Genomic DNA, 22,867 nt, shown 5'->3' with positions numbered 1-22,867 from the left:
AGTGAGTGTGCCCTGGGGGTTGAGCCTCTGTCGTCTGCTGCCCTCAGGAGGAATACATCCGTGAGCAGATCGACTGGCGGGAGATCACCTTTGCTGACAATCAGCCCTGCATCAACCTCATCTCGCTGAAGCCCTATGGCATCCTGCGCATCCTCGATGACCAGTGCTGCTTTCCCCAGGTGACCACGGGGGTTGTGTGAGCCTGGCCAGGGCACTGAGGAGTCCCACATCCTCATCCTACCCTGAGTCTTTCATTGCTCTCTGCTCTGACGGGGGGTGGGAGTGGAGCATCAGGATACCCAACCTCAACCTACCATTCACAACCTGGGGTGATTTAGGATGGAGGGGGGATGTGAGTGTCCAGAGGAGGGGGCTGCATCAGCCTGGGAAGTCCCAGAGGGCTTCCTGGAGGAGCTAACCTTGGAGTTGAGCCTCAGATCCTGATTGTGCAGGCAGAGTGCACAGGTAACGGGGCTGGGAGAGAGGCAAGCTAGGAATTGATTCAGCCACACCTATCTGCAGGGGTCCACTGAGGCCCCCAGTATCTGGCTGATGCCCTGTCCCCACCCCCAGAGCCCCAGGCAGCCATGAAAAGTTGTGAGTTGTTCCTCTGCAGTGCCCTTTGGGGAGCAGTCAGGGCTGGAGAATTTGCCAACAGGGTCCCAGGACCTCTGCCCACCCACTATCCCACCTGTCACCAGGCCACAGACCACACATTTCTGCAGAAGTGCCACTACCATCACGGCGCCAACCCACTCTATTCCAAACCCAAGATGCCGCTGCCTGAGTTCACCATCAAGCACTATGCCGGCAAGGTCACCTACCAGGTAAGACCTGCGACAGCCAGCATGGTGCCGTGACTGCCCTGCGTGTTAGACACAGGAGCACAATGTGGGACCAGCCACACTGGCCTGGTTCTAGTCCTGGTCCTTCAGCTCCCCAGATGTGTGACCTTGGGCAAATTGCTTACCCCTTTCGAGCCTTAGTCTCCTCATCTGGAAATGGGATCACAGTGCCCATGTCCAGATGAGGATGTGAGAAACCTAGAATGAGATATGGTAAAGAATAGCTATTATTAGCTGGGCACAGTGACACCGTGCCTGCAATCTCAGGGACTGGGGAGGCTGACGCAGAAGGCTTGCAAGTTCAAGGCCAGCCTCAGCAACTTAGAGAAACCCTATTTCCAAAAAAATAAATAAATAAATAAAAAGGACTGGGGATATAGCTCAGTGGTAAAATGCCCCTGGATTTTACCCAATCAATAACAACTATCAGTAGTGATTTCACTGTAGTCACCGTCCTATTTTCTGTGACACAAGAGGTGTCACAGGCTAGGTTTGCAACCCGCTGTCTTCATCTGGGTCTTATTTTCCTCATGTGTAGAATGGGCAGTGAGAGCGGGGTGAACCGCAGACTGGTGGTGTGCAAAGCCAGGCCACAGGAGTGAGGCAGGTGGTGGGGGCTGGATGGGAGGGAGGCCCTAGCAGACAGAAAGAGCCACTCCCTCCTAGGGTGGACAGCAAGACAGAGGCCGGGGAGGGCAAGGCCACGGCCACCAGGGATCGTGAACCAGCCCAGAGGGAGGAAATAAGCCTCTGAATGCCTGCTGGGTGGGCTATCCATCTACCTTGCCCCGGGTTTCCCCTGGTAGGGATGGGGATGAACTGGGTTTGGCCCCTGCTGCCCTCCTGGCTCCCTCTTTTAGGTGCACAAGTTCCTAGACAAGAATCATGACCAGGTGCGCCAGGACGTGCTGGACCTCTTCGTACGGAGCCGCACGCGGGTGAGCGACCCTAGCCTCCAGCCTGGCCGCTGCCCTTGTCCCGCCCCTAGCACGGCCCCGCCCACAATCCAGCCCCGCCCACAAGCCAGCCCCGCCCATGAGCCAGCCCCGCCCACAAGCCAGCCCCGCCCAGCACCAGCCTGGCCCTTGGCCTGGCCGCCAGATCCCAGCCCTAACCCCACCTGGACCTTGCCCTGTATTTTCCACCACACTGGACCCGCCTCCTGGATGGTCCCCGGGCCCCTGGCTCTGCTTTTTGCCCCGCCCACCCTGCCCGCCTGCCCCGCCCACCCTGCCCGCCGGCCCCGCCCCAATCCTTCACTTTCCCCCTCCTTTTAAAAAATTTCTAATTTACATGCGGTGCTGAGACTCGAACCCAGGACCTCACACATGCTAGGCATGTGCTCTTCTGCTGAGCTACAACCCTAGCCCCATGTGCCCATTCTTGCCTACACCAGATAGTTCCCTGGGCCCCAGACCCATAAGGCCCTGTCAGAGCCTGATCGATCCATTTGGGTTCCTTGAAGGTTTAGAGAGGTCCCCAGCCCCAGCCCCACTATGACCCCGTGACAAAGTACAGGCCTGACCCCATCACCTCCCCTATGGCCCTCCACTTCCTCCTCTGTCAGATTGGTACCTTCTTCTTTAGTTCTGGGTTCAGCCCCTACTGAACATCAGCCAGAGTTCATGATCATGCATGTCACAGGTGGGGGCCAAGCACACAGTCAAGGACTCTGTGTTCCCCAGAGTGAAAGGGGAAAGCCAGCCTCATTATGGGAGGGGTCCCCAAGAAACTGATGAAGGTCCTGTTTTGAGTTTGTAAGCCAGGAGGGTGGAGAGGGTAGGAGTCTACTTGTTTTCTGGATTTCTTCAGATTGGGGAATTAACTTTTGTTTTTTTTTTTTCCTTTTTCTTCATTTCTCTCTTTTGGCCTCTACCTCTCTGTCTTTGTTTTCCCTGCCTGTCACCTTGTCTTTCAACGCCTTGACCCCTGCCTTGACGGGCCACCCCTCAATCTAGGTGGTAGCACACCTCTTCTCCAGCCATGCCCCTCAGGCTGCCCCTCAACGCCTGGGCAAGAGCAGCTCTGTCACCCGACTCTATAAGGCGCACACTGTGGCTGCCAAGTTCCAGCAGTCGCTCTTGGATCTGGTGGAAAAGATGGAGAGGTGGGTAGGGACGGGTGGGCAGAGGACCCAGCCTCACCTTTAACCCATCCCATGACCCTCAGTGACTGAGCACCTTCCTTCTGGCTTCTGTCCAGGTGCAACCCCTTGTTCGTGCGTTGCCTGAAGCCCAACCACAAGAAGGTAAGTGAGCAATGAGCCCCCGGGAGAACCAAATTTTCCTACCTGTGCTAGAGGACCCTGAGCAAATGGCTTGGCCTCTTCCACCACCTGCTCAGTCTACCTGCTCAGTTCATCATGGATAGTGCGTTTGCACACGAGTGAGCAGAGTCCCTCTCTGGGCATCTCTACAGGAACCAGGTCTCTTTGAGCCAGACGTGGTAATGGCTCAGTTACGTTATTCAGGGGTCCTGGAGACTGTACGGATCCGCAAAGAAGGCTTCCCTGTGCGGCTTCCCTTCCAGATGTTCGTTGACAGGTACCTCCATCAGGATAATTCCTAAGCTCCACAGACCCTTACCCAAACCCCTGTGGCCCTGAAATCACGCCCGGAGAGCATAAGACTTTGACATTCATAGCTGCTCACGTTGTACACTACACAAGACTTTTGCTAGCTGTTATATGGTAAATGTATTTTTAGTTTTGCCTTTTTTCACAGTTGTCATCTGTGTTGATCCCACAGAGGTGTGATTTTAAGTTATTTTGACAAGCTTCCAGCAGATGGCAGTAGAACGTCTTGTTCTACTGAGATTCTCTATCCCGATTTTCTGATATCTAGAAGTAGCCTTGAGGCTAGAGTGCCATTTGCCGATCAGATGACCTGAGTAGAGCTACCGCTGGGACTGGGGCCTCCTGGACCCAGGGGTTGAGGGTGGTAAGCCTGGGTCGATCAGGCACCTGGGGTAGGTCTCAACTTCAGTCTGAGTGTGGGCCTTGCAGGTACCGCTGCTTGGTGGCCCTGAAGCCCGACCTGCCAGCTAACGGGGACATGTGCGTGTCAGTGCTAAGCCGTCTGTGCACAGTCATGCCCAACATGTATCGCGTCGGGGTCAGCAAGGTGAGTCCTGCCCACGCTCAGCCCTTAGTGACCTCAAGTTTCATGTCCAAGCTAAAGAGTCCTGTCCCAGAGGCAGTTCAGATGGGCTGGACGCACAGAATGCTGGTCCCGCTGCCGGACTTGTCTGTGCTCGGGCAGTTCATGCTGCCTGATTCACCACTGATCTCTCTTCCACCTCCCTGAACTTAGCCCTGCTCCTGGAGTCCTTGCCCTGTCCCTCTGTCTCCTTGGACTTGCAGGGTGGGGTGGGGTTCCAGCTCCCTGGCTCTCACCTTCCTCTGTGTCTTCTTCTTAGCTGTTCCTTAAGGAGCATCTGCACCAGCTGCTGGAGAGCATGAGGGAGCACGTTCTGCACCTGGCAGCCCTCACGCTGCAGCGCTGCTTCCGGGGCTTCCTTGTCCAGAGGCGTTTCCGCTCCTTGCGCCGTAAGATCATCCTCCTGCAAAGCCGGGCACGAGGCTACCTTGCCAGGTATGTCCCTGGGGAGGAGGACTGCCTGCAGGACTGTACTCAGGGCTGGGAGAGGCTCTGCCTGAACCCAGGTAGTAGTAAGCTGTGGAGTTATGCAAGCCAGGCCTCCGCAGGAAGGATGATCAGAGTCTCTGTGTCCCTGTTTGGGGGAGACCCTTCCCACCCGTGCCCAGGCCCTCTTGATTGGCAACTGGGAGAACCCATCCAGTAGAGAGGGGCTCCACCCTGCATCTCAGGGACCCTAGGACTGTAACATAATGAGAAGGTTAAATCCAGGCCCTGCCACTTAATTTGTTGTGGGATAGACGTGGTGGCCCCCACCCATAATCCCAGTGATTTGGAAGGCTGAGGACGCAGGATCATAAGTTTGAAGCCAGCCTAGGCAACTTAGTGAAACCCTATCTCAAGTTGCTGGGATTACAGGTGTGTGCCACCATACTGGGTACGTGAAACCCTATCTCAAAAGAAGAAATAAAAATGGACAGGGATATAGTTCAGTGGTAAAGTGTCCCGGGGTTCAATCCCAAGTACAAAAAAAAAATTTTTTTTTTTTTTCCTGTGTGAACTTGGTTAAATCACTGCCCCTATCTGAGCTCCAGTTTCCCTTTGTGCCAAAGGACCTCAAAGTGTAATGGAGCCACTGTCCGCTAGGCAAGACTGATAGGGGCATTTCTACTTCTTGGTCACCCTGTCACCCCAATCCATGACCCTTTCTGCCAGGCAGCGCTATCAGCAGATGAGGAGGAGTCTGATGAAGTTCCGGTCCTTGGTTCACGCCTACATGAACCGCCGCCGCTACCTCAAGGTACAGGTGCCAGCCCTCTCTGGGGGTCAGAGAATAGGAGACCGTTAGCCTCAGTCTTGGGCTCAAATCCCTGCTCTGCCGCTCCTGAGCTGTGTGACCTCAGCCCCCTCTGCAGCCTCAATTTCCCATCTACCTCTTGGAGTTGTGCAAAAGTTTAAATGAGATATTGCATGTGAAGCATTTGGCCTGGTGCTGGGTTCACAATGGGGTCTTCAAATAATGGATCGTGGTTAGAATTTGGTGACCTGAACATCCCTGAATACGGTCTGGCTCTTAAACTTTGATTAAACCAATCGGAAAAATCAATGTCATTCATTCCCGAAGCATGGGAAAACCGCGTGGCCTTTCCTGAAGGTCTTGTGGCTCAGCAGAGGAGAGATGCCACTGCGCACTGCTTGGATACTTTTCAGAAATCCTCCTTCGCGGGTCTCCCCGAAGGTTTTCTCCCCTTGCCCTTCGCTGTTGACGGTCTCTGGCTGTCCTCCTGTCTCCTCTGTTTCTCTGGCCACACCTCGGTCTTCTCTTGACCCTCTGTGAAAGGGGAGCAGTAGCCTCCAGACTATGGGAAGCTGCCCCCTGCTTCTCAGGCCAGCCGCTGCCTTGTGCGTGCTGGCCTGACCTGGCCCGGGCCTTGGGGCCCACCGTCGCCTCTGCCTGCCGTTCCCTGCCTTGACCATCTGCTGTCCTGCAGCTGAGGGCAGAGCGGAGGCGCCGGGTGGAGGAGGCACGGCTGCGGGAGCAGGAGGTGGGTGTGGGATCTGGGTGGCCGCAGGGGACATGGAGGGAGGCTGGCAGGCGGCGGTGTGGCAGGCGATGCCCTCACCACTTGCTGTCTGTCCTTCTAGGAGCTGAGCAAGCGGGAGGTGGTGGCTGTGGGGCACCTGGAGGTGCCAGAAGAGCTGGCTGGGCTCATGCAAGCTGTGGCAGGTGTGTCTGCACTGGGCAGGGGGCAGAAGGTATGGGGACAAGGGAACAGCCACTTCACACTCTCCACTTTCCATAGGCCTCAGGCTGGCCAGAGTGCCCTGTGTGGCCCCTGTGAGGACTCCCCGGCTCCAGGCCGAGCCCCGAGTCAAATTGCCCCTGGATATCAACAATTACCCCATGGCCAAGTTTGTCCGGTGCCACTTCAAGGTAAGGGCTGGCATAGGTCAAGTGGACACTGACCAATCAGATCTGACATTGTCCTCACCCTGAGACAGGCTGGCTAGGATAGTGAGGGTCCTCTGGAGCTCAAGGCAGAGATATTGACCAACCAGTCTTGGAATATTCTAGAAACTGAGTAACTACTACATATCAGTGCTACTCTAAGTTCCTAGGAAGGAACCAGATAAGACCTCATCCAGCTCACCAAGAGCCACCGTCGGCACCCTGACAGCTACCCATTTCCCCATCCGGATGTTGGAGACAGGTGCCCTGCCTCAGGGGCTCCTGTGCCCCCACCTGGCATGGGGGCAGTGGGTCCAGTTGTGCCTGTCAGTCCCAGCTCTGCCTCCTTCTGTTCCTTCCCCATGCCCCCCAGGAACCTGCCTTTGGGATGCTGACAGTGCCCTTGAGGATGCCCCTCACGCAGCTGCCAGCCGAGTACCATGCAGAAGCCGTGAGCATCTTCAAGCTGGTATGGGGCCTGCCCCAGTCCACCTTCAAATTCATAGCCCTGAGAAGCTGAGGCAGGAAAATTGCAAGTTCAAGGTCAGCCTTGGCAACTTAGTGAGACTCTGTCTCAAAATTAAAAAGGGCATGGCAGGATATAGAGTGCTCCTGGGTTCAGTCCCCAATACCACCATAAAAAAAAAAAAGTCATATCCTCTGACTGTGGGTGCTGTCCCTCTAGGCCCTCCACAAGCCCGACTCATGAGTCTCTTCCTTGGACTTCTGTATCAGTGGACACTATATCTGGCCTCCTTTCAGGTGACCCTTCTTCTTTCCCAGGCACCTTCCTGGCAGAAAGGCTGCCTTAGACTTGGGCCTCCCAGGGTTACCAATGACTCTTCTCCTCAAGGGTTTCCTAGTCTGAGCAGGGAGGCAGATCCTGAGCCTTGCCAGTGAACAACATCAGGAATAGAGGAAAGCACGGCTCTAATTTAGCCCCAGGCAAGGTCAGAGAAGGCCTCCTGCAGGAGATGGCGTTGGAGCTGGAGGGAGTTTGCAAGGAGAGTGCAACAGGCACAAAGAGAGGAGGAAATTAGTGTGGTCAGGACAGAGAGTTAAGAGGGTGAGGGAGGAGGTGTTTCCTGAGGACCTGATTGCAGAGCCAGAGCTTGCATTTCATCCCAAGGACCACAGGAGTCTAGGAAGATGCTCCCTGGGAGTGATGTGGTCAATCTGAGTGGTAGAAAGAACCCAAGATGGTCAGATCCAAGTATAATAAAGAACCCTTTGAGGCTGGGGCGGTGACACATGCCTGTAATCCCAGAGACTCTGGAGGCTGAGGCAGGAGGATCCCAAGTTCAAAGGCAGCCTCAGCAACTTAGGGAGGGCCCTCACCAACTCAGTGAGACCCTGTCTCTAAATAAAATATTTAATAAGGTTAGGGATGTGGCCCAGTGGTTAAGTGCCCCTGGGTTTAACCCCCCCCATACATCAATCAATAAATAAATTGGTGAATGAATTAATTAAAATTAAAAAAATAAAGAGCCCTTTGAGGCCTAGCAGAAGGTATAGAGCCAGCCGCAAGCCAGGAGAACAGGTGGGTTACTGGGGCTGTGTGGGGCACCTAGAAGGTTCCTGAGCAGAATAGGAAGTCAATATGTATTTTGGGTCTTTTTTTTTTTTTTTTTTTTGTACTGGGGATTAAACCCAGAGGCGCTTAACCACTGAGTCACATCCCCAGCCCTTTTTATATTTTATGTAGAGACAGGGTCTCTCTGAGTTGCTTAGGGTCTCACTAAATTGCTGAAGCTGGCTTTGAATTCGAAATCCTCCTGCCTCAGCCTCCTGAGCCACTGGCATTACAGGCTGCGCCCGGGTGTGCTTTGAATCTTAACCTTTCCCGTAATCGGGGTGAACTGCCCTGTCATTTGGCACAGAATATGGCAGTTACGTTGTACTATGAGGTACTTTCCTATGGATAGAGGACTCAAGGAAGAGGTGTATATGGAGGGGTGGGGGTGCGGCAGGAATAACCTTCTGAGAGGCCCAGGAGAGTCTTTCTGTGGCCAGATCCTGCGTTTCATGGGCGACCCCCACCTGCACGGTGCCCAGGAGGACGTCCTGGGGAACTACATCGTGCAGAAGGGGCTGACGATGCCTGAACTACGGGATGAGATCCTGGCCCAGCTGGCCAATCAGGTGTGGCACAATCACAATGCCCACAATGCCGAGCGGGGCTGGCTGCTCCTGGCTGCCTGTCTCAGTGGCTTCGCACCTTCCTCACGCCTCGACAAGTTCCTCCTCAAGTGAGTGGTACCCGGAAGGGCCAGGGTGGATGGGACTGTGTTAAAGGCCAGACCAGGAGCAGCATCTCTGTGTGGGGAGGCACAGGCACTGATGTGGTCTAGGAGCTGGGCTCAGTCTCCACTGGGCCCAGTGCAAGAGGAAGGACAGATTTCACTGCAGAGGGTAAGAGTCAGGTCAGACTGGATAAGGGACTTCCAGGACCCAGAAGTAGGCAAGACCAGGGCATGGCAAATATGGAAAAGAGCGTGGACCTCTCGGGTCATGGGGAAGAATGGGGGTGCTTTAGAAGCATGAAAAGTAGACTTGAGAGGCCTGAGTTCAAATCCCAGCTCAGTCATGGGTGAGCTTTGTGACCTAGGCCAAGTTATTTCACCTCTCTGGGCCTCCATTGCCTCACCTGTTAAAGAGGAATAACAGTAGTGCATACTTCATAGGCTGTTGTGAGGATGAAGTTCTTAGAACAGAGACAGGTAGGTGGTGAGTGCTGTGTGGACGCAGCCACACAGTTGACAACGGTTCTGGGTGTTATCATGCTGGGTGCAAAGCATGATTTGCAAGAGAAAGGACTAGGGCAGACCTTGGACTATAACCTAAGACCCTTTCAACCTCACCTTAGGGCTCTGGGCCAGCCTGGACCTCCCTTAGGCTCTGACTCCTTCCCACCCATCAGGTTTGTGTCTGATTATGGGCAGAATGGCTTCCAGGCAGTGTGTCAGCACCGTCTCATGCAGGCCATGGGCCGGGCCCAACAGCAGGGCTCAGGGGCAGCCCGCACCTTCCCGCCGACCCAGCTTGAGTGGATCACCACCCATGAGAAGGCCAACATGGCACTGGATGTGAGCTGCTTCAATGGTAAGCTGCCTTGTCCCTACCCCTCATTCTGCCTGCCCACCCTCCGTCCCTCATGGAGGGCAGCTGGAGTCCGCGGGGCTCCGTATATTCTGGGGTCAACAGTTGTCCTGAGAGGCTCTGGAGTTAGGAAGGAGCCTGCTCAGAGATACCTCTGCAGGAAAGATATACGGGGTATAGGGACTGAACCCGCAGGGGCAGGGAGGGAGAGCCCGGATACAGGGACTCAGGGCAAGAGTTGGGAGGCCTAGGAGGAGAAGGCAAAGCAGGGCAGCCCCGCGAGACTTAATTGCAGATGTCCCAGGCTGAGTCCAGCACTTGCTACCATCCCAGGTGACCAGTTCTCCTGTCCAGTGCACTCCTGGAGTACTGGGGAAGAGGTGGCAGGAGACATTCTCAGGCACAGGTGGGATCCTGGAATACCCCACCCAGCACATCTCTGTGTACCTGGGAAGAAGGGAGGGAGGGAGGGATAAGAGGCCAGGTCCCCCAGGGTCCTAAGGGTCACCATGGTCATGCTTGGGGTTTGACTCATATCCAAGGGTCTTCCCTAGGTAGGTGCCCTGTTTCCATCTCTCCACATGCCGTCACCAGGGGCCTGGCTGAAGGCTGGAGAGGATGGACAGTAGCCATGAAGAATGGTGTCCAGTGGGCAGAGCTGGCTGGCCATGACTACGTGCTGGACCTAGTGTCAGACCTGGAGCTGCTCAGGGACTTCCCTCGGCAGAAGTCCTACTTCATTGTGGGCACGGAAGGGCCCCTGGCTGGCAGGGGATGCCCAAGAATGTGGGTAGCTACGTGGGCCACCTTCACACAGATGGCCTCTCCTGGGCAGCAGGTTCTGCTTGCCTAACTCTCGGGAGAGACTGGGTTTAGAGGGGTTTGTGGTTGTTTGTATTTGTATTTGAGATGGAGTCTCACTGTGTTCTCCTCCCTGGCTGGCCTCGAACTCCTGGGCTCAGGTGATCCTCCTGCCTCAGCCTCTGAGTAACTGGGACTATGGGTGCATGCCGCAGTGCCCAGTGGTGTTCTCTTTCTCTGTGTCTGTCTGTCTGTCTGTCTGTCTCTCTTCCTCTTTTCTGTAAGTGCTAGGGATGGAACCCAGGGCCTTGCACATTCTAGGCAAACACTACCACTGAGCTACATCCCCAGCCGTTGTTATTTTTATTTCCCGATGGTCTCACTGAGTCGCCCAAGCTGGTCTTGAACTTGTGATTCTCTTGCCTCAGCCTCTTGAGCCGCTGGGTTTACCTGGCTGCTGTCCTGCTTTTTAAATGAAGAAAGTCACCCCATTATGTGGGGGGGGCTTCTGGTAGGGCTGTGGTTCTCTTAGCTGCTGTGTGTTCCCCTCCCCCCTCCACAGGGTTTTTGGGAATAGCTGGGACTCAGATGAGGATACACCCCCCAGGCCTCAGCCTCAGCATCCCATGCCTGAAGTACCTGACTCTGATGGGTACAGCAGCCACAATGAGGATGGTACAAGTGGGGAAACTGAGGCCCAGAGAGAGACAGCCACGCACCAAGGTCAATCAGCAATGGCCACCATCACTGGTGGGGAGGGAACCCGGGAGACCGTGGGGGGAGGTGGAGACCAGCAAGAGGAATGAACTTGTCCTTTTTTGTATATTCCCCCCCCACCCAGACTCAGACAGCCTTGGAGAACCCGCCGTGCCCCACAAGGGGCTTGACTGCTACCTAGACAGCCTCTTCAACCCCGTGCTGTCCTACGGGGATGCGGTAGGGTCAGGGGGAGCATTTGCAGATAGACAGCAGGCTCAGTGTGTACCCCTGAGTCATGTCTGTGCCCAGAATGACACGGGAGCTTCTCACAGCTGGGGTCATGGGGTGCTGTGTCCTCTCTGGGTCTGTGTTGGCCATGGGAGGAAAATATGAGCATCTCACAGCTGGAGATGCTCCAGGTGGGCCTGGGAAGGAGCCATTGGTAGGAGTTCAAGACCCCTGCCACCACCTCCGGTGGAAGCCAGCTCCCGGTGGGAGTGAATGACCTTGATCCCGGTGTCCCCCCGTGTCCCCTCACCCTGGGGACTTCCGGAGCACCACAGCAGTCCCTGGATGATATGCAGCCCTGAGCAGGGCCTAGCTCCTCTTTGAGCTTCAGTTTACTCCTCCATCAGAGGAGAGAAGGTTGTGGGGAGGACGGGTTGGGGACTGCACTGGCAGAGACCCAGGAGTCATACAGACACTTGGCCAGTGGGAGGTCCCCCTGGGGGGAGGAAATGACTGGTGTCAGGTGCCGGTTGCCGTGGAGCCCCAGAAGTACAGCACCGAGGCAGTCACTCGAGCCACCCGCTGTCCCCAGGACCTGGAGAAGCCAACAGCCATTGCTTACCGCATGAAAGGGGGAGGCCAGCCTGGCGGAGGCAGCAGTAGTGGTCCTGAAGACACCCTCAGGAGACCCCCAGAGCCAAAGCCAAAGCCAAGTCAGTGCCTCTCACTAGGGTGGTTCCAGGGTGGGGCAGGGCTGGGGCTACTCACAAGCCTACAAGCACCTTTATGTGCTAGGCAGCCACAGGTGGGAGTGGGAGGACAGGGTGCATTGCCCAAGTCCTCCATGTCTACCCGTGGCCCCTCTCGGCTCCTCCAGTACCGGGCCTGGATGCCTCCACACTGGCTCTGCAGCAGGCCTTCATCCACAAGCAGGCCGTGTTGCTGGTGAGTGAGGGACAGACTTCCCGGGGAGGGTGGCAGACTATGGACCTGCCTAGTCACCACCACGGCTCTTCCCCAGGCCCGGGAGATGACCCTGCAGGCCATGGCACTCCAGCAGCAGCCTCTTAGTCCTGCCCTGAGACCCTTACCCCCAGAGGTGAGCCTGGCCCATGCAGGGTAAAGGGGCTGCTTAGAGTCACCAGCTAGAAAGAGGAGTGCTGTGCTGCTCCAGGACATCATTGTACCTCTCTGAGCCCAGAAGCCCCACGGCCCATGTGGGGCAGAGACAGGGTCCCTGAGAGCAGTCTGGTCCATCTCATGCCCTGTTCTCTGCAGAAACCCTTAGCACCAGAGGCACAGCCGAAGTCCGTGGGCACTGGTCCCCCTGCCAAACCTGTCCTCCTGCGCTCCACTCCAAAGTCCCCGGCCCCAGCCCCTTCAGCCAAGGCCCCAAGGCCCCCCACCAAGCCCGTGGCTGTCCCCATTCTAGCTCAGGGCCTGGCTTCTCCACAAATCCGTGAGTGTCCACCTCAGTTTGGGGGCCTTTCCGGGAAAGGGGTGGGATTGGGACTCTGTCTGCTGTAGGCTCATCCTCTCCCCCACCCTCCCACTCAATCCACAGCCTCACCCTCCCAGGACTTGGTCCGTTACTCCACGCTCAACTCAGAGCACTTCCCGCAGCCCACACAGCAGATCAGGAGCATCATCAGGCAGTGCCAGCAGCCGCCCCGAGGAGGTCGTCCCGAGGCCCTAAGGTCAGCGCTGCCCTCCAACCCAAGGGACCTGGTCACTCACTGTGCCTGAGTGTCTACCCTCCCGTGCATCTGCCTGTGGACTCCAGGGTGCTCACCCCAGCTCCCTCCAGGGAGGGAGTCTGTTCATGCCAATGGGTCCAGATGAGCCCTGGGGGCAAAGGGAAGCCCAGACTGCTGTTCTCAGCGGGGTTAGTCGACCTCAGGCCAGTCTCTGATCCTTTCTGAGTTGTTATTCATAATTATGAGGGTTGGTGGAGGAGGAAGTCCTCTCCACCAAATTGTAAAAATGTGGTGAGGAGAGGGGAGATTCAATGTCCACCTCTGCTTGGTTCGCCTCTTCCTAGCAGGAAGGATGGAAGGGTGTTTGTGAAGCGGCCAGACCCCCATGAGGAGGCCCTGATGCTCCTGAAGGGCCAGATGACTCACCTAGGGACAGCACCTGGCACCCAGGTGAGAGGCAGGGTGGGGGGGCTGTGCCCAGCAGGGAGAGAGACAAAGAGGAGCCTCCAGGGGAACTTCAGAAACCAGCTACTCTTACAAGCCATGGCCCTGCCTCTACCCGCTCCGTGGGGCTTGCTGGTTGCCCCCTGAACACTCTCTTTGGGGTAGAACAGGTGTCCAGAGAGACCGTGGCCCTAGTGAAGCCAGTGACCAGTGCACCAAGGCCATCCATGGGGCCCACTCCAGGTGAGAGGGCCAGGATGGAGGGACGGGCAAGCAGGTGGGGTGTCCAAGTGTGTGAGTGGTTCTGTGAGCACAGGTGAGTCTCAGTCTGTATGTTGGTAGCACGGGTGTCTGTGCCCCTGAGCTTTGTACGTGTTAGCAATAATAATACATTTAAATCACCCTAACTTTAGGCCTATCCTGGTCTCGTTTAATCCTATTAAAACCCATCAAGGCAGTACCACTTATTCCTACATGGTACAGATGGGGAAATGGAGGCAAAAAGAATTTCAATTGTTTGCCAAGGTCACACAGCTCAAAAAAGTGTCAGACCAGGCCTCCTGCCACCACAAGAGAATCCTAATCTTTATTAGCTCCGTCTCATAGCAGCCACAGTGACCTGAAAAATCTACAAATCAACTCACATTGTGTCCTTGACTTTAAGAAACCGCTCCAATGGGTTTGGGGATGTGTCTCAGTGATAGAGCACTTGCCCGGCATGCACAGGAGTGGGTTCAATCCCTAGTACTGCAAAACAAAGCAAAAAACCCACAAACTTGGGCTGGGGCTGTGGCTCAGTGGTAGAATGCTCGTCTAGCACGTGAGAGGCCCTGGGTTCGATCTCAGCACCACATAAATAAATAAATAAAGGCATCATGTCCACCTGCAACTAAAAAAATAAATATTAAAAAAAAAAAAAAACACAAACTTCCAAATGGCTCCTGTAATAAACTCCAAACTCTTCACTGTGCTCTTTGAGGTCCTCCTGAATGATCTATCTGCCCACCTCCGTAGCCTCATCTCCTCCCACCTGAGCCTTGTACATCTGTTCCTGAAAACACCAAGCCCCCTCCTACCTCAGGCCCTTTACACTTGCTCTCCCCTCTGCCTAGAATGCTCTTCCCTGTGATCTTTGCATGTCTGGCCCCGTCTTGTCATTCAGGTCTCAGCTCAAATGTCCTCAGAGAGGACCTGGACTGAAAGACCCTCAAAAATCAGCTCCCCAGACTTTCCTAAATCACTTTGCTCCACTTCTACCCCAGCTCCTAGCAGTAAGAGCTTTGTTCTTTCTGTTCCACCCAAACCTGCCATGAGACTGAAGTCAAGGGCAGGTGCCTGCCTGTCTTGTTCACTAGGGCATCCAAGGCCATCCATTGCAGGCTGCTGGGTGCTCTCTTTATCTGTGGAATAAAAGGCTAGGTTGTAAAGTGTGCCCATGTGAGCAGTTGTGCCTACCGAATCTGCCCTGGCCCCTTTCTTGGCATGAGGTTGCCACCATGTCCCCTACTCCACCCTGACTGTCCCTCTTGGTCCTGAGAGGTGTCTCCCCTGCTCCCCTGCGCTCTCCAGTGCAGCCTTCGAGATCCCTGGAGCCCCCCGAGGAACCTGTGCAAACGCGGCTGCATTGCCTAATCAACCCCAATTTCTATGGCTACCAGGATGCCCCCTGGCGGATCTTCCTGCGCAAAGAGGTACCTGGCCAGGCTCAGGAGACCTGAGCCAGGGAAAGGGCTGAATGGGAGAGTGGAGGGAGTTGGGGAGTTGGCCCAGAAGAACCTGATGGGCAGAGTTGAAGCTAGGGGGGCAGAGTTAGAACCAGGGATGAGGCTGGGGGAGAGTCGGGCTGTGGCTATGGTTGGGGGGGGGGCGTGTGCAAAGCAAGGGAGGGAACAGTCTGTGGTTACCCACTGAAGCCCTTTCCCCACAGGTGTTTTACCCCAAGGACAGCTACAACCATCCTGTGCAGCTAGACCTCCTGTTCCGCCAGGTGATGTCCCCTCTTCCCCTCTGTCCCAGTGTACTCAGCAGGGTAATGGGCACATAGACTAGCAGCCTGCACTCTGGGATTTGGGGTCCTGGAGGTTGGGAAACTGTTCTACACAATCTCCCTCTCCCATGGATAAGGTCAGTGTGTCTAAGGCAGGAAAGACTCAAGAGGTCAAATCCAAGTCATCCCCCCACCACACACAAGATAGATAAGGAGACTGAGGCCTAGGAAGACCCACCTCCCCCCAGTAGATGGCAAAGTTGAGGAGAGAGGGTCCCTGTAAGTGAGCTCTGATTTATGAAGACGATCCAGCTTACCGATGACCCTACGACTACAAATTGGGACTTCTCCATTCCCCTGCACCTAGAACAGAACAGCCGGCTGGGGAAGTCCCTGGTATCACCTGAATCATGGCTTCTTCCCATAGATCCTGCATGACACGTTCTCTGAGGCCTGCCTGCGCATCACTGAGGATGAGCGGCTCAGAATGAAGGCCCTGTTTGGTATTGCAGGGGGAGGGGGGAAATTGTTGATGGGCTGCCAGCCAGAGCCACTGGCCAGCCCTTTCCCAGAGGGAGGCCAAGGCTAACAAGCCCAGCCCCAATTTGCCTCCAGACACGCCCTTCCTTGCTCTGCTATGGCCTCTTAGGTGGCCAGGCTGCAAGTTCAGGGTTGGCAATATCCGACACATTGTGTCCATCTCTGGGTTTCCGTTTCTCATTCTCCATACTGGCCAGTTAGTTATCTTCTTGCCAGATGTTTGGTCTTCCTTCCTGATCTCCCAGATGTGGGCTGGCAAGGGAAGGGTGAAAATGGGGATCCTGATCAGATTTGGCCTCCTTTTAGCCCAGAACCAGCTGGACACACAGCGGCCTCTGGTAACGGAGAGTGTGAAGCGGGCGGTGATCAGCACTGCCCGAGACAGCTGGGAGGTCTACTTCTCCCGTCTCTTCCCCGCCACGGTGCGAACCCCTGTCTGCCCGCTCCCTACCTGCCCAGAGCATTCAGGACAGAGGGTAAAAGACCCTCACATGCCCCTCATCCTTAACCCAGGGCAGTGTGGGCACTGGTGTGCAGATCCTAGCGGTGTCCCACACAGGCATCAAACTCCTGCGGATGGTCAAGGGCAGCCGGGAGGCCAGTGGGCAGCTGCAGGTCCTACGGACATACAGGTGACTGACAAGCAGGTGTGGGGCCAGCTGGAGACGGGCACCCAGACTGGCATCTTCTGCTTTCCAAGTACCTATGATGTGCCAGGCTCTGTACCATGCCCATATAAGAGGTGGGGAAACTGAGTCTTGGAGAGAGAAGTTACCTGCCTCAGTTCAGGTGGGCAGGAAATGGTTGAGCCTAGGAGCCCATTTCCCTGTTCTGCCTCTGGGGCCACACAGCAGCCCCCCTCCTCCACTCCAAGACTCCCTGCAATGGGGCAAATGGTGCTGCAAGCCACCAAGTCTTGAGGCAGCTAAAAAAGAGAAATGGTACTCCAGCCCCGAGACCTACCTGAGGGCTCCGACTCTTTCCCCGTCTCTCTTATCCCTTTCAACATGAGATCCGGAAAGAGTCTTGATCACTGGTTGGGTAAAAGCTCCCTGCTTTGAAAGATGGGAAGAATTTGGTGGGTGCATGAAAAAAGATTTGTGTGTTCAGAATCTGGGAGGTTGGACTGAGGGACCAAGGGAGGGTGCCAGAGCATTGGTTCAAAGGGTAGTAGGAGATGAGCAGAATCTACCGTTAGGAATCAGAGGCAGGAGTCCTTGGGTCCCAGGAGTCTAGTGTCCGGTGAGGCTACAGGAATGTGATGGGGCTACAGGAACAGAAGGACTATAAAGGGTCTGGGGAGAGCATCCTTGTGGCCTTGGGATCCTGCCCTCATGCCACCTTCCCATCCTCCAGCTTTGCAGATATCCTCTTTGTGACCATGCCGTCACAGAACATGCTGGAGTTCAACCTGGCTAATGAGAAGGTCATCCTCTTTTCTGCCCGTGCTCACCAGGTCAAGACCATGGTGGATGACTTCATTCTGGAGTTGAAGAAGGTCAGGATCAGGGCTGGGGTTGTGGCTCAGCGGTAGAGCGCTCGCCTAGCACATGCAAGGCCCTAGGTTCGATCCTCAGCACCACATAAAAATAAATAAAGGCATTGTGTCCAACTACAACTAAAAAAATATATATATATATTAAAAAAATAAAAGAAGGTCAGGATCCTCCCATAGATACTGCCCAGGGCTGAGGGCCCAAGAACAAGGCTCTCCCCAATGCCTGGCCGCTGCCCGTCTGTCTCCCCACCTGTGACTGGGCAGCCCCCAGACCCAGCACCTGCTAGGGAAGGCTTCGATGGGAAGCTCTGGTGAGCTATTGAGTGGGTTGGTGATGGGTGTTCATCATATTCAGGCAAGGCTCCTCCTTTCACCTGGCATGACTTTCCCCCTTCTCACCTAGAGAAGGCTCCCTTCCCTGATGTGCTGGGGAGATAGGAGCCCTTAGGCCTCTCTGGGGAGGGTGGGGTGGGGAGACTATAGCCCCTTACCCTGCCCCTGGCCACCCCAGGACTCTGACTATGTTGTTGCTGTGAGAAACTTCCTGCCTGAGGATCCAGCACTGCTGGCCTTCCACAAGGGTGACATTATCCACCTGCAGCCCCTGGAGCCACCTAGAGCAGGTCAGTGTCATGGGGGTGGGGTAGGTAGAAGGGGAGGCTGGGCCTCTCTGGTGAGTACTGACACAAACCTGGCCCACAGGCTACAGCGCTGGCTGTGTGGTGCGTAAGAAGGTGGTATACCTGGAGGAGCTGCGCCATAGAGGCCCTGACTTTGGTGGGTACCCCAGGGGTGCCCCCAGATTTGGAAACTCTAAAGAGGGTTCATGCTAGCTCCATACATTCACAATATAGGTGTACTATGAGGATTTCTTTTCTCCTCTCTTTCTTTTATTAGTACTGGGGATTGAACCCCGGGGTGCTCTAACACTGAGCTATGTCCCCTAGCCTTTTTATTTTTTATGTTGAGACAGGGTCTCACTAAGTTGCTGAGGCTGGCCTTGAACTTGTGATCCTTCTGCCTCAGCCTCCTGAGTCACTGGGATGACCAGAGAACACCACCACACCCAGCTGGATGAGGGTTTATTGGTGCCCCCAAGCTGTCTGGCCTGGCAGTGACCTGCTGGCAGCCATCTAGCCCAGCCCTCTGCCTAAATAGATGGCCACGGGGTTTGTAGCCAGACTCTTTGTGTCTTCACATGCCATGCCCTGCGATTCCACAATCTTTTGCTGCACCTCTCATTATAGCCCAGTGGCCCTAAGGGAATCCCTTCCTGTTTCCTCCCATGTAAAATGGGGGTGTGGCTCAGTGGTAGAGCCACTTGCCTAAATTGCCCTGGGTTCCATCCCCAGCACCACAAAAACAAAAGAAAAAAACCGGGTGGGGGTTCGTTGGCTTGGCCTCCCCCACAGAGCTTTAGGGAGGGGTCGAAGAAGTACCCAAATATCCCTAAAGGGGCTCCTTCATCCCAAGACAAGATCTTCCAGTTTGGCTCTGACCCTTTCCATGACCCCTAGGCTGGCGGTTTGGGACGATCCACGGGCGCGTGGGTCGCTTCCCTTCGGAGCTGGTGCAGCCGGCCGCAGCCCCAGATTTCCTGCAGCTACCAGCAGAGCCTGGCAGGAGCCGGGCTGCCGCGGTGGCCGCAGCTGTCGCCTCTACAGCCGCAGCTCAGGAGGTGGGCCGCAGGAGAGAGGTGAGCCCGGCGGGGGCGCAGAGACAGCAGGGGCCAGGGGGAGTCAGACTGCAGCCCACGGTGAACGCTAGCAAGGTTAGCTAGGGGCGTGGTCAGTCCCTTGAGGCGTGGCCAGCCCTGGAGTAGGGCGAGCGAGATAAGTGACCCATGGGTGAGCCAGGAATATGACCAGAGATGGTTGGAATTGTGACCAAATGGAGTAGGGAAGGGTGAGGCTCAGTTGAATGCGACCTGAGCCAAAGGTCGGGGACCAGCCCTGGGCTGGCCGATAGGTAAAGTCAACCTGGGGTGCGGTGGGGCCAGGCGAGTGGGACGGGGTCTAGCTGCCGAATGGAATTAGGGAGAGTCAGGTCAAACTTAGGAGTGAGGGGCAGGATCAGCCAATGCTATGCGAGAACTAGCCTAGTTCGTGGGGGCGTGGCCTAGTGGGCCGAAGGCGGGGTCAGCCTGGCAGGAGGTGGGTGTGGTAAACTGGAGAGAAGTCCGCTGGGTTCAGGTGGGTTCAGAGGCATGGGCAGAGGAGGCCGTCTGGGTTGTCTGGGTTCTATCATCCAGGCGTTGCCTTGAATGGGCTGTGACAGGAGGACAAGTGGGGAGTGGCTGGAGAGGCCTTGCTAGCTCTAGCTCATGTCTGCTTACTCCTTCCCCCCTCCCCTCCCCCCCCTTTCTTCTCTCTGTCTCCCCTCTTTTAAAGGGTCCCTCAGTCAGGGCCCGCTCTGCTGACCGTGGAGAAGACACCCTGGCGCTCCCACCCTATACAATGCTCGAATTTGCCCAGAAGTATTTCCGAGACCCTGGGAGGCAGCCTCAGTGAGTGGTGGCCCCACCCCTATTCCTAACACAAAGGAGGGCTTCTTGCAGTGGATGTTGGCTGTCGGCCTGGGAGGCAGCTCCCCTTCTGGTTGACAGGCTGCCCCCAAGGTTCGAGGCCCACCTTATGTCTCAGCCTCTGGATCAAGAACATTCCTAAGTGTGAAAAGGATGTAGCCAAAGACTGGGAGGCAGAGCTAGTCAGCAGTGCCCACCTCCTGTTACAGGGATGGCCTCAGGCTGAAATCCAAGGAGGGCCGGGAGTCCAGAACCTTGGAGGACATGCTCTGCTTCACCAAGGTGTCCAGTTTCTCCATCTGTAAAATGTTGGTGCAGGGGGGGCCCCTCCCTTTCCCATCCCCAGGACAAACAGATTGTCCAGGATAAGACCCTACAGCTCTAAAACCCTCCAGGACCCCGGCCCCCTGCAGCAGCATCCGTCCCCAGTGTCAGGCCTGGCTCCCCTTTTGTAATGTCGGCCCTCCACATTGTCATCATATGATCTGGAAGTATAATATGGTCCTCTTCTGTTCTGACATATCCCTTCATGGTGACCTGGTCCTTCCCTCCCCTCACAGACCCCGCTCCAGGAATCCCTTATTGAACTCAGTGACACCAGCCTCAACAAGATGGCCACCGACATGTTCCTAGGTGTGGGGGTGGGACGGCAGCCACCACTTGGTGGGAGGTAGCACTGTGTGATTCCTGCCTGTCCCAACTCCTCTCCCTACCCCAACTCAGACATGGGACACTTGGAAGAAAATGGAAGCCCCCAGAGGTCTGTGGACACAGTCACCCAGGGAGGGACTCAATTCTTAAGGCCCCCTGGGGTTGAGCAGCTGGGGATCTTGCTGGGCCTGAGCAGGGTAGGTCTTCCCCACAGCTGTGATGAGGTTCATGGGGGATGCCCCACTGAAGGGCCAGAATGAACTGGACATGCTCTGCACCCTCCTGAAGGTCAGTACAGACAACTCTGCCCCATGCTCCCTTTCTGTTCTGTGACACAGTTTCCCTATCTATCACCCTGAGTTGGAGGACATTGGATTGGGAAGCTTCTCCCTTAGCCCAAAGCCGGATGCAACCTGCGGGTGGGGAGGGAGTTGGGAAAGGGACACCAGGACTCCTTCCAAGTGCCCACCCTATTCTTCTGTACCTGGTATATAGTATCTTTGACCTGTGATCTAGTTTGCTCTCTTTCAGCTTTGTGAAGACCATGAGGTCATGCGGGATGAGTGTTACTGCCAAATTGTGAAGCAGATCACAGATAATACCAGCTCTAAGCAGTGAGTCACTTGAGCCTTTACCCCCTGATCCCCACACTGTGTCCCTGTTCCTGGATGTACCAGCTCAGCCTCCTGCCTCCCTGGGCTTACCCCCCCTACCCCCCCTTAGATTCTCTTCCCTCACCTTCTTCCTCACTCACGTTGTTTTGGGGATTACTTTGTCTGGGATTTCCTGTTTCTGCTCAGTTTCCTCATCTGTAATGTACAAATCCAGAGACCCAACTAAAATTGGTTCAATCAAAAGAGGGAACTTACTGGTTAAGACAGCTGAAAAGTCAGTGAGTATATGGCTTCAGGAATGGATCCAGGTGTCCTTAGAAAGAAGGCTTTCTCCATCTGCTGGCACTGCCTTCCTCTGTCATTTCCAAGCAGCCTCTCAGATCAGCAACATAGTAGCTCTAGGGAGACGTTTCCCCAGCTCAGCAGTCCCAAGGAAAGCAAGAGTAACTCAATATTTGTTACAAAAATTCCCCAACACAGACTTTATTGGCCCAGGTATATCACAAGCTCATCCCTCACCCAACCACAATGGCTGGTGAATACAGAGTGCTGATTACCTATGCCTGGATCCCATGCCTGTCCCAAAACCAATCACCAAAGCCAGAGGGAGACTGAACTCTCATTGGCTGGTCCTGGATCAAATGCCCATCCTAAGCTAAGCACGGTGTCAAGGGCGGGAGGCTGCAGTGCTCTCTAACTGCCAGACCTGACTCTCAAGCCCATCTCCAAACCTCAGGTATCTAGAGAGGAGTGGGTGGTCTCCCAAAGGGAGCCCAAGGGCTGTCCCCAGGCATCAGAGATCTCCACAGTTGAAACCACCACACCAGGACAGGATGAAATGTCTACATTTCACTCCATGCAGGGACAGTGCACATTAGGTGCACAGTATATGTGCTGCCCTTATGACCCTTGGACTCACCTGCCTGTCCCTAGGCCTTACCTACTGTGAACCCTGCTGGGGTTCTGCACAGCCCCAGTAGGTTCCCTATGCCCAGAATCCTCCCCAGACATCCCCTACCAGGAGAAGCCATCCCGGACCCTCATCCCCTTCCTCTCCTACTCCCACCTTGACTTCCCAGAAAGAATATACTTTCTGCACAGCTTTGGGGGCGCCTCTGCCCTGCTCTCACTGAGCAGGAGGGTATGTATCCTCAGAGTACGAATCTTTCCTGAGATCTGGAAGTCTTTGGCTCCATCCAGGAGACTCCTGGCACACACATTAGTACAGTGGCCACCTGTGATGCGGCCCTACATGTGTATCCTTGCAGGGACAGCTGCCAGCGAGGCTGGAGGTTGCTCTACATCGTGGCTGCCTACCACAGCTGCTCAGATGTCCTCTACCCACACCTCCATCACTTCCTCCAACACGTGAGCAGGACCCCAGGCCTGCCTTTCCAGGGTAAGGAGCCCAGTGCATGGGAGACCTAGGGTTGCACCTCTCACATGGGGGACAGGGCAGGCAACCTGTGGGAGGAAAAACCTAGAGGACCTGACCCTTTTTTGCATGTACCCAGGAAATGTTAACTAATGTTAATTTACTCCCCAAACATATGACCTCAGGATGAGAATGTCAGGGAAAGTTTCCAGGAGGTATTACCCTGGGAAATGAGCAGGTGGAAGGAATTTTCTGGTGGACTGAGTAGCAGGAACAAAGATGGGAATGGGTGGCACGTAGGAGATGGAGAGGAGGAGG

General features: G+C 55.4%; 1 protein-coding gene across 1 annotated transcript in view; it reads left to right on the top strand.

Annotated features, from left to right (window-relative positions):
* Nucleotides 1–22,867, top strand: part of Myo15a (myosin XVA) — a 56,242-nt gene that overhangs the window by 18,864 nt on the left and 14,511 nt on the right. Inside the window, exons 16-56 of the mRNA XM_076870183.1 lie at nucleotides 48–179; nucleotides 702–827; nucleotides 1,706–1,783; nucleotides 2,804–2,952; nucleotides 3,048–3,093; nucleotides 3,264–3,388; nucleotides 3,850–3,967; nucleotides 4,263–4,438; nucleotides 5,159–5,243; nucleotides 5,935–5,988; nucleotides 6,089–6,170; nucleotides 6,247–6,377; nucleotides 6,766–6,861; nucleotides 8,406–8,641; nucleotides 9,313–9,494; nucleotides 9,825–9,897; nucleotides 10,086–10,277; nucleotides 10,855–11,015; nucleotides 11,134–11,228; nucleotides 11,812–11,932; nucleotides 12,097–12,164; nucleotides 12,241–12,318; nucleotides 12,498–12,678; nucleotides 12,784–12,916; nucleotides 13,264–13,366; nucleotides 13,531–13,603; nucleotides 14,930–15,051; nucleotides 15,288–15,347; nucleotides 15,775–15,850; nucleotides 16,194–16,309; nucleotides 16,401–16,519; nucleotides 17,244–17,385; nucleotides 17,897–18,008; nucleotides 18,088–18,162; nucleotides 18,903–19,081; nucleotides 19,776–19,891; nucleotides 20,119–20,191; nucleotides 20,470–20,542; nucleotides 20,775–20,848; nucleotides 21,092–21,174; nucleotides 22,443–22,573. Coding sequence (XP_076726298.1) covers nucleotides 48–179; nucleotides 702–827; nucleotides 1,706–1,783; nucleotides 2,804–2,952; nucleotides 3,048–3,093; nucleotides 3,264–3,388; nucleotides 3,850–3,967; nucleotides 4,263–4,438; nucleotides 5,159–5,243; nucleotides 5,935–5,988; nucleotides 6,089–6,170; nucleotides 6,247–6,377; nucleotides 6,766–6,861; nucleotides 8,406–8,641; nucleotides 9,313–9,494; nucleotides 9,825–9,897; nucleotides 10,086–10,277; nucleotides 10,855–11,015; nucleotides 11,134–11,228; nucleotides 11,812–11,932; nucleotides 12,097–12,164; nucleotides 12,241–12,318; nucleotides 12,498–12,678; nucleotides 12,784–12,916; nucleotides 13,264–13,366; nucleotides 13,531–13,603; nucleotides 14,930–15,051; nucleotides 15,288–15,347; nucleotides 15,775–15,850; nucleotides 16,194–16,309; nucleotides 16,401–16,519; nucleotides 17,244–17,385; nucleotides 17,897–18,008; nucleotides 18,088–18,162; nucleotides 18,903–19,081; nucleotides 19,776–19,891; nucleotides 20,119–20,191; nucleotides 20,470–20,542; nucleotides 20,775–20,848; nucleotides 21,092–21,174; nucleotides 22,443–22,573 — 4,645 coding nt within the window. The remainder of the gene's footprint in view (nucleotides 1–47; nucleotides 180–701; nucleotides 828–1,705; nucleotides 1,784–2,803; nucleotides 2,953–3,047; nucleotides 3,094–3,263; nucleotides 3,389–3,849; nucleotides 3,968–4,262; nucleotides 4,439–5,158; nucleotides 5,244–5,934; nucleotides 5,989–6,088; nucleotides 6,171–6,246; nucleotides 6,378–6,765; nucleotides 6,862–8,405; nucleotides 8,642–9,312; nucleotides 9,495–9,824; nucleotides 9,898–10,085; nucleotides 10,278–10,854; nucleotides 11,016–11,133; nucleotides 11,229–11,811; nucleotides 11,933–12,096; nucleotides 12,165–12,240; nucleotides 12,319–12,497; nucleotides 12,679–12,783; nucleotides 12,917–13,263; nucleotides 13,367–13,530; nucleotides 13,604–14,929; nucleotides 15,052–15,287; nucleotides 15,348–15,774; nucleotides 15,851–16,193; nucleotides 16,310–16,400; nucleotides 16,520–17,243; nucleotides 17,386–17,896; nucleotides 18,009–18,087; nucleotides 18,163–18,902; nucleotides 19,082–19,775; nucleotides 19,892–20,118; nucleotides 20,192–20,469; nucleotides 20,543–20,774; nucleotides 20,849–21,091; nucleotides 21,175–22,442; nucleotides 22,574–22,867) is intronic.

The sequence above is a fragment of the Callospermophilus lateralis genome, chromosome 11, assembly GCF_048772815.1.
Source record: "Callospermophilus lateralis isolate mCalLat2 chromosome 11, mCalLat2.hap1, whole genome shotgun sequence".
Lineage (NCBI taxonomy): Eukaryota > Metazoa > Chordata > Mammalia > Rodentia > Sciuridae > Callospermophilus > Callospermophilus lateralis.
The sequence above is the reverse complement of the archived record's forward strand: the minus strand, read 5'-3'. Positions and strand labels throughout refer to the sequence as shown.